Below are 10,261 nucleotides of genomic sequence, written 5' to 3' on the forward strand. Positions count from 1 at the left end.
CTGGCATTTTTTACAGTCACAGGTCACAGAGGGTCCAGTAGTTAAAGTCTGTTGACTGTTGTAATGTTATACTCCTTCGGGTTCAGTATTATGTGGTATTAACATTGCTTATATGTGCTGTAAGGAGTATGTTCAAGGAAGTCCAAATGCATAGGCTTATGTAATGCCTGACACCGTCATACGTTTCTTTATAATGCTTGATAAGATCATACTGCACTCAATTTAACTGCCCAACCCACAGATCAAGACCTGACAACATCATTTGCAACACTGTGCAGAGATTATAATCTTAAAAAAGAGCTATTGGTTGTTTGGGTGGCCATCACATGGGTGTATCAGATCTCAAAGTTGCTGTGTAAAATATCTTTTGTGCATACAAACATGACCTTAATTCTGATCCTAATATTTACACAACAATACTGTATGTTTTTAGAAAGGGGATGAACTGATTCTAAAATGAAGGACAGCATAGGGGCAATGAGCATGCAGGGATATTTTTGTAATGTTTTGTGTTATGGTGCCATTGGTGTACACAGTAACAATAACAGTAATAATAAACAATCATAAAGACAGTTTCAGTTGTTTTTTCACAATTTGCATTTATTACATTATTTTGGTCAACTGAAATAGTTTCAATCAGTTTGTGTCGACCTTAAATGCTTTTAAGACCTTGACACATGTTGATAAATAAGTAAAAAATACATTGCTATAACTTCAATAAATACTTAATAAATATATTAGTTAGGTCTATACAATTAAAAAAATTGCAAATGAAGCAATCGAATCTATAGAAATACTGTACTGTTACAGTCCCTGATGAAAGACAAGCTTCCTTTAGAAAGGACCCAACCAGGGTTGTCAAAACATTATACAACCTAACACGTCTTGTCCAATATAAATATACAGTTTAAAGTTTGTTTCTTAGGATTCTTGTACAAACAGGTACCTAACATCATAATGCTTTGGTTAAGATGCTACATGGAAACATTCTCCCAATATAGATTTGTAAAGTGCATTTCTTTGTATGAGTGAATGTAAGGTCATTTTCTCAAGTTTATCACATTGTTGGTTGATACTTTCCATTTATATTAGATATTAAATGGTGGTGTGTCCATAAGCTCTGCTTAGGCCACTAGCATAGGTTATGATATTTTTTAAGGCACTTTTCTGCCAACGCTTGCAGAGTTGAAAAGGAAGACACAGAAAAATACACAAAATAATACACCGTTATAAAAACAATATGGCCTACTTAGCTTTGGAGGGCAGCTTCGTATGAAAATAATCTCCTTTAGCACATACAAACATAATAAATTAACATTATTAAGACTCGAATAAATCATTTGCATCGGACAGGAATCATAAAATAAAGAGTTTTTAGTCAGAGACGGACATCCGGGCGAACACGGACAGGCGCTTCCCGGTCGCCGCGTCGAAGGTGGGGGACTCGGATCCACTCGAGCTGCCGGTGCTGCTGTAACTCTCGCGGTCCGACAGCGAGTCCTCCGAAGAAAAGCGCTGCAGGCCGGGCCCCACGAAGACTTTGTTGCGGTCTTCATTCGCGTGATGGCCGTTCCCAGTGTTTCGGAAGTTATTTCCGTGTCCACAGACGCACCGAGACTGAGGCTCGGTCGTGAAGGGCGCACCGTTGATATCTCCGCTACTGTAACGGCTGAAAGAAAACATGTCGCGGGAGGAGTCAGTGAATACCGGGGATAAGATCTCAGCTGGCGGGGGAGAGACAGACGGCGCACGGGTGAAGTTCAGGGTATCATATAAAGGAGATGTACTGCGAGGTCCGGAGAAACCGGCGAAGCTGACACTTTGGCGAAGGAGACGCGGGTTTTGGTCACCGGACGCGCTCTTGTCCTCGTGGATGAAGTGACAGCGAGCTCCGTATGGACAGTATCCAAACTGGTAGAAAGTGCGACATGCCTGGGTCTTGTATTTTGGGTGACGGTACAGACCGCGCAGCTCGTTCTCGCCGTGGGCAAACTGACACTTGGTGCCGTATTTGCAATTGCCGTGCTCCTGAAAGCTACGGCACAGTTCGGTTTTGTACCGGGTTGATGGCAGGGTTGTCAGGGGAGGAAATCCGGGTGGTGGAGGGACATCATTAGGTTTCAGTTTGTTGTAGGTAGACAGACAGCTGTCCGTCAGACTCATGGATCGGTCCGGTTTGAAGGAATACTGGGGTTTACCGGGCGCTCTTTCGCTCCAGGTGTCACCGGACCAGCCAATGAGGTCGTCGGTGAGCCGTTCAGAGCTGATGCTCTTCGGAGGGAAAGGACGGGATAGAGGAAACGCTTCATCTAAACCCAAATTGATCAGATTCTGGAAAGAAATAATGAAAACAAATGAGTAAGTTACACCTTAACTGTTAAAACACAACAGATGAGCTGGGTGTGCCACGTAGCTTGAATCAGTCAGGTCCAGAAGCAAAACAAAGTTTTTACGCATTTATATGCATGTAAACAAATAAAGCTAAATTCGGATTGAACCTACCTTTAAAAGACTTTCACCCAAGGTATCGGACATATTGAAGTGTTGTTTAGCGCCCAGAAACGTTGATATAAAACTGACGTATTATCGCAAGAGCGATGCTGTTTTTCAAGATTGTACTCGTGCTGTTTTTATACATTCAGCGAGATGGAGGCGGGGCGATATTCCCGTACGCGCGTCCACCCCTGACATTGACTCGTAAAGCAAAGCTTGAGTATTTTTAACCAGTGGCAAAAAAAATGTTTCAGTTTCACCAACAGCCAAAACAAGAGGGTAATGATTAATTTACAGTAACCTGCCGATAATTATCCCGACAGACGTTTCCCATGGCCTGTCGATCACAACGTTTGGTTGAGAACGATACTCTTTTGTTTTCCATTTGTTTTTCTTGTCAAATTATTGTGAGAAAAATATAAGAGGGGAAATATTGTATCAAAAATAGTAGGCTTAATATAACAGTTTGAAAAAAAAAATATTAAAAATGATGCACCTTCAAATTAAATTCATTCTTCTGAAGAGTGTTATGAATGTAATTTTGTGCGATATTAAAAATGTAATAACAAAAGTGTAAGTCACAATACTGTACTTAAGATCGCCTGTCAGCTGGGTCCTGGTTTCATTTTTGAGGTATCAGTCTGACTCATGTTGTTATTGAAGGAACCATTTGCCTCCTGTGGCCAAATGGTGAATTTACAGTGTTAAAATAGCAAAAAAAGTACCCAATACTATGTATTTGTCACCTTATCACTGCCTCTATTTGTTTGTAAAGTTGAAGTAATTATTATTAATAATAATACTACTGATAATAATAAATACATAAAAGTATATATACTTTTGTAATATATATATATATATATATATATATATATATATATATATATATATATATATATATATATATATATATATACAGACTTTTATATTACATCTATCTTTGGATTATTATTATTATATTTATAACCATCACTATTAATAAATTATTGTTGAATATGATGATGATGATAATAATAAAAATAATACATATTTTTTTTTAAAAAAAGTTTTCTGACATTCTCAAACATGTAACATCCGTGTGCAAGCATCTTAAACAGTTTAGAGAAACCCAAAAGTGATTCATCCGTCACCTGCAGATGAATTGCTGATTCCTACGGAAATTTCAGACTAACAAATGTTGCCTTCAGTGTTAGCAATGTTAGGTCACATTGGCCACGGTCAACGGCATCATAACTACCAAGTTGTATTGCCACATTGACAGATGCAGCTAAAAACAGGCGAGCGCGCTCATGTTCACTTAAAAATAGCCACCTCTCTCCATGACTTTGTCCAATTCGGCTGGGCATGGATGTTAAAAAGGGTTCATGAGACTTGGAAATTTTCACTTGTGTCACACATTTCTTTAGGCATTGGCACTCCCGTTTTCCTCACTGGCAGCGTTCCCGCATAAATGGAAACTCTCCCTCATCAGTGGTTTGGTTTGCTTGCTCATACTCACATGTACTGTATTCAAACAAATCCATAGATTGTCACACAGATGGTTTTAGCTTTCTTTTCACATAATCGGGCGGGGATTCTGGTGAGCAATGGCAGCTTACCTTAATATGAGGGGATTTCCTCAGATGAGCCATTATATCGCTTTTTTCGGATCCATTAAATCAGTGTAAACTTGTACATTTATATTTGAGTGTACGGTTTGTAGCTTCACTCTTGTGTTCGGCATAGTGAATAAAAACATCCTGAATTTATTTGACATGTAATATTTATTAATATAAAAAAAAATGATGGCTATCCATAACAAAATGAGTCATGTTGCTCTTTTAGAACATGACAGAACCTATAGATGTTCCTTACATCTTGCTAATTCTTTGCTTATTATAGTCTGCTCTTTCATTTTTCTTATAGCATTATAATGCACACTACACTATGGTATAGATAATGCTGCTGTCTACATTCACTTCCACTTCTACAGAGACAGAAAGGTGTTATATTCACTTTTCTTTCTGTGTATTGCAGTGTATTGTGACTCAGCAGGACCAAAACAGTGTGCTTGGGCCAAAGATCATTTAGACAACCTCTATGAGGAAAGTACCTTTTTGGTTTTGTATATAATTTCCTCACTTTTGCTCAAAACACTGCTTTTATACCTTATTACAGTTTTACTTTCAGATGGAAAAGGCTAAATCTGTTATTTAAGAGGGATGTTTATATTTGGAAATATATGGCATATTTTATCTTGTTCCCAAATGTCCACTTGGCACTATCCCTTTCTGATTAAACCTTGCATAACACCAACTGGATTACACACAGCAAAACCATTAGTGTTAATGTACACTGCTCGTACCCATACACCAAAAAATATATTTATTATATGTAAAATGTTCAATTTGGCTGTGCATGGATGTTAAAATATGCAATATATGAGCAACCAAGATGCAAAAACCCGATATATTAAAGGTTTTCTCCAAAGCTGTAACTGCAACTGTAAAGTGCAAGTGTTTGCATTTGTCTCCTTTGCTCTGATTTCACTCAGGGTCTTTAGATTTTACACATCCCTCTGAAACACATTTCCACAGTGTGAAATATTCACCAAGGAACAAACTTAGCTTTATCCACCAAATACCGCCTTCCTCTGTGCTATAACTGTGTTTATGCAGGCCATATGTTTACACACACAAACACACACACACACACACACACACCCGGAGCAGTCATAGTCGCTAGGACAGTTAAACTACTATGAGTCTTCAGATTAAAATCTCTCACCTCTTTTAAATGCCTTTTTGATTCACAACATGAGCAACTAAACCTACCATCTGCCATTTTATCCGAACTACAACAGCACCAAGAACCCAGAATGTCCTGCTGTTCTGGATTTGTTTTACTGAGCCACGCTTGGCACTGAGTTTGCATTTCAAAGCTGTCACATTCTTGCCATAGCGGACTGGCATACATGTACACACAACAAATAAAGACAGTTCCCATACAGAAATCGGATATATTGAAACACATGAAGTGTATACTCGTGTACAGAATGGATTTTAAAATATGAAATGTGACATACACTCTAAGAAAAAAAAAAAAAAATTGCAAAATATGTACTCTAGGTATTAGTGGGACGGTACCCTTTCAAAAAGTACATTATAGTATCTCAAAGGTACCAAATGTATGTCTGTACCCAATAATACTTAGAATTTTTTTTTTTTAACAATGCACCTGTACACATATGCACAATGAACTTTATGAATAATAAACCTGTTATAAAGATGCCATTAAAGTATGAGTTGTTCCGCTTAAAGTCAAAGTTCTTCTAATTGTTTTTTGGTTTGAAAACGGCATGCTTTTCTCAGTGAATAAAATAAGATTTATATGAGGAATTGTTGTAGAGGCCTGTTGGAAGTGACAAAAGTGTTAATTTACCCTCATATTTTTTATCTTTTAACTGTGCATTCACACCAGCCGCGGAAGAGGCGGCAAGCGTGGATGATTTACATGTTAAGTCAATGCAAACACGCGATTAGGCATCCTGCGGCGCGGTACACGCGGTAGCCGCGGCGCGGATGTCGCGGAACGCGCGGAAGGCGCGGAGCGTTCCGCACGAATTGAGCGTTGCCGCGTGAAACGCGCGAGTACAAAAATCTGAACTTTGGCGGAATTCCGCGCCGCGTTAACCAATCAGGAGCTTGCTGTAGTAGTGACGTGATTACAGGAAGCGAGCGGAGTGGTGTAGTCTCCGCGGAGTCGCAGAAGCCCCTCCCATGACGCGGATTTCCGCGTGAATTTCTCGGATGACTAGAATTTCACGCGCGGCGTTCACGCGCGGATTAAGCGAGTAAACTCAAAATGTTCAAGCGGCAAACTGGACGCGGTTCACGCGTTTTTGCCGCCTCTTCCGCGGCTGGTGTGAACCCACAGTTACAGACATCATGAAGTTATTGGGAGTATTTACAGTGTAACTTGAAGGATTAGTCCATTTTCTTAAAAAAACATCCAGATAATTTACTCACCACCATGTCATCCAAAATGTTGATGTTTTTCTTTGTTCAGTTGTGAAGAAATTATGTTTTTTGAAGAAAACATTGCAGGATTTTTCTCATTTTGATGGACTTTAATGGACCCCAACACTTAACACTTAACTCAACACTTAAAGTTTCAAAGGACTCTAAATGATCCCAAACGAGGCATAAGGGTCTTATCTAGCGAAACTATTGTCATTTTTGATAAGAAAAATAAAAAATATGCACTTTTAAACCACAACTTCTCGTCTTTCTCCGATCCTGTGACGCGCCAGCGCGACCTCACTTATTGCGTAGTGACGTAGAAAGGTCACATGTTACATATATGAAACGTACATTTGCAGACCATTTTAAACGGTAAACTGACACAAAGACATTAATTAGTATCAGTTGACATACAACAATGTCAGAACTGTCCTCTTTCTCCACACTTGTAAACACTGGGGCGTAGTTTCGCATACATCATCCGTGACCTCTTGACGTTTCCATTGCATAGTACCCCACGGTTTGGTTTAGTTTGGGTCGGGTCAGCTTACTTTTGGGAGCTTCTCCATTGGGTGCAGTACGTAGTACCCGATACTTTTTTCGTACCACCTCGGTTGGGGTTCCAAGCGACCCGAGCTGATACCAAACGTGACGCGAAAACACAGTAGATCACTCATTGGTCAATCGTCACTAAGCGTCATCGCTAAAATGTAAATATTAGCTTTACCTTTAGTGCTAGCTTGCACTGTCTTGAGGAAAAATGTTGTCATCTGTGTTCTGCTATAAGTTCCCAAACTCCCTTTTAGCGATGAAAAACATCCACAGGTTGAGAATCAGGGACAACATAACAATTTTTTCCAAACTTGCAGTTTGTGGCGAAACATTCGCGACGAGCACGTAAGCATTATATATATGTTTAAATGCAACTTCAATGAGGCTCAGCGGAGCGCTGCCGACTGACGCCACGGGCGTTTAAACCGAAACTGTGAAGAGAGATAGAGGTAACCTTAGTGATAAACGCGATGTGTAAACATCTATTTGTGGTGGCCAATTTTAATTTTGTGGAGGACTGATAGATAAATAAATAAATGAATGGGAACGTACAAGGACGCTCTCACTTGTATGACGTCACAGCAGTATTCAGCGCAAATATAACGACACGCCTATAATCCCTCCCACTGCGAAGTGATACCAAACTCGATGGAAAAGCTAACCACGCCAAAGTGAGGTGAGCTGACACGACCCAAACTAAACTAAACCGTGGGGTACTATGCAATGGAAAAGCACCATTAGAGTCCTTTGAAACTCTGTTGAAAAAAAATGTTGGGTGTTGAGTTAAGTGTTAAGTGTTGGGGTCCATTAAAGTCCATTAAAATTAGAAAAATCCTGGAATGTTTTCATCAAAAAACATAATTTCCTCTCGACTAAACAAAGAAAGACATCAACATTTTGTATGACATGGTGGTGAGTAAATTATCTGGATTTTTATTTTAAGAAAATGGACTATTCCTTTAAGTCATGGATAGCATTAGTTGTGATTAATAAAATGAGCCTGACTTGTTTTTCAGAGGTACCGTTCAGTGACTAAGCCCTAATTCAAGTTGTGATTCAAGTCAGTCATTACAAAATAGTGTCAACGTGTTGCATCTTCCCTGTGGGAATATTTGGGCCTGGAGCTCACAGACGAGCGTAGTATGATTATCAAGACTGGGTGCAGAATCTCCCATTGTAGAGCGAGATCCTACATTTAACCAGCAGTCGTGTCTGTCAGTCTCTCTCTCTCTCTCTCTCTCTCTCTCTCTCTCAATCTTACATTTTTATCAAGATTTGCTGAATAAAATCCAAGAGGAAGTTTATTTTAATTGTTGACACTAAAGAGCTATTATACTGGCTATTATAACTTTATTAAAAATAAAGTTGCATCACGATGGCATAGAAGAACCATTTCTGGCTAAATGATCCCATAAAGACCCTTGAACATCTGAAAAACCTTAAAAAAATATTATATGGGGTAAAAAAGCTCTTTAGATAAAGCGTAAAATACATTTGACTAAATGGTTCTTCAAGGAACCAAAAAGGCACCTTTATTTTTGAGACGTTAGAGTATAAAATGCTTTGATTATTCATTTTTTTCTGGATGATTTTTCCTTCAGTCCCAAAGGGAGCGGAGTGTAATATAATTAACCAGGATCCAGCTTACTATAGAAACTGAGCGAACGGATATGAAGAGCTTCCTGTTTTGAACGTGTAAAATGGGCGTTAGATGCATAAAGAAGCACTGAAGTCTTGTGCAACTGCAAAAAGTTTCCTTAGTCTTGCTCTACGAATTTAGAGGGGAGAAAGACCTAAAAGTTGTGAAACCCGAAGAGTGGATTGTTAGTAATGATAATGTCAAAACATCCTTGCCCGTAAATTACAAGTTAAACCCAGTTATTTCCCTAAGGGATTGATCGTACATACAGTAGTAAATTAAGAAATCAAAGTACATTTTTTTTATATTAAACCAAAACAGTAAAAATTTTTCTGTAATTTATGCAGCTGTTTGCCAGTAACTTATTGTGGATTTAAAAGTATGTTATTTACTGGCGACAGTTAAATGTACATTAAATATTAACAAATCTTTGTCTTCACAGAATAAAACTATAAAATAACAGCCTCATGCAAAGCATTCTGGGAACCAAAAATCCTCATAAACCTTTTTCTTTTTTTTTCCTTCAGATTTTGTTTCCCAGAATGCTTTGCATGAGGCTGTTATTTTAGTATTATCCTGTAAATACAAAGACTTGTTAAAGTTTAGTGTTCATTTAACTTTAAACAAACTGTTGTCAGTAAATAACATCAATTTAAATGTACAGTAAGTTACTGGTGAACTGCTGCCAGTAATACTGTCATTTCCTACAGACATTTTTTTTACAATGTGCATACTATAAATATACACACACGCACGGGCACACATTTGAAAGGAAAATAAACCTGAAAAAAAAATACAGGAATAATGAAGGCGATGGATTGGGATAAGGGATAATTTCAGTGGGTGTGGCAGTCTTGTGTGCGTCACTCACTGCCTCTTACTATCAGTGATGTGTGAGCTTTATCTCTGCACCATCCCGTCTGTCAACATTCCCCTGCTCTCTGATAACACATCGACCCTCCCAGCAGACTCCTTTAAAGGAAAAGTATGCACCTAATGAAGGAAACATACCAAACTATTATGCGTGCAGATGTTAAACGTGCTTAAACACGATTCCACATAACCTTCATTCAGCTACAGGTGAAAACTGCCACTCAGCATCTGATTAAAATGACTTTAGTGCAGTAGTGTTGTGTTATTGCATGTTACCGCATGCTTTCTCTCAACACATGCTGTTTTGTTTGTCTTCGGTTTTCATAGAAACAAAAAAACTGAGTAGAATCAGAAGGTGTGTTAAATGAGGGATGACAGTATATGCAAACAATATCAGGGATGATGCACAGCATAGGACCCATTGGTGTCCATAAGGCCACAAAAGTCAAGGTGGCATAAAAATTAAAAATGTGTTTTAGTTTAATCATACCTGTTCAATAGCATAGCGTTTTTGATGAATTGTTTGATTCACTAAGGACAAGGCTTATAGTCCTAGACTAAAATGCATATTTGAGCTGCCTTCATTTAAAAACATCTTGCCCTGACGTAATCTTGACATATATCAGTGCCATTGTTTTGTCTCAAGATGCACACCAGTATTGTTATGTTTGTAAAAACGACTTAAATGACCTAATATAACTAA

At 38.5% G+C, this 10,261-nt stretch overlaps 1 protein-coding gene across 1 annotated transcript; it reads right to left on the minus strand.

Moving 5' to 3' along the window:
• Positions 1-579: 579 nt before the first annotated feature.
• Positions 580-2,660, minus strand: LOC135771345 (mRNA decay activator protein ZFP36L2-B). The gene is made up of 2 exons (XM_065281545.1): positions 2,503-2,660; positions 580-2,331 (listed from the first exon to the last, which is right to left on the minus strand). Exons 1-2 carry the CDS (start codon positions 2,533-2,535, stop codon positions 1,375-1,377), a joined length of 990 nt encoding a protein of 329 aa, XP_065137617.1. The 5' UTR covers positions 2,536-2,660; the 3' UTR covers positions 580-1,374.
• Positions 2,661-10,261: the final 7,601 nt, after the last annotated feature.

Source organism: Paramisgurnus dabryanus, chromosome 8 (genome assembly GCF_030506205.2).
Source record: "Paramisgurnus dabryanus chromosome 8, PD_genome_1.1, whole genome shotgun sequence".
Taxonomy (NCBI): domain Eukaryota; kingdom Metazoa; phylum Chordata; class Actinopteri; order Cypriniformes; family Cobitidae; genus Paramisgurnus; species Paramisgurnus dabryanus.

Excerpts from the sequence above, each read along its gene's own strand:
- LOC135771345 (XM_065281545.1), bottom strand. The coding sequence starts at position 2,535 with ATGTCCGATACCTTGGGTGAAAGTCTTTTAAAG. Across the intron at positions 2,332-2,502 it reads TGGGTGAAAGTCTTTTAAAG|AATCTGATCAATTTGGGTTT; the intron begins GTAGGTTCAATC and ends ATTTCTTTCCAG.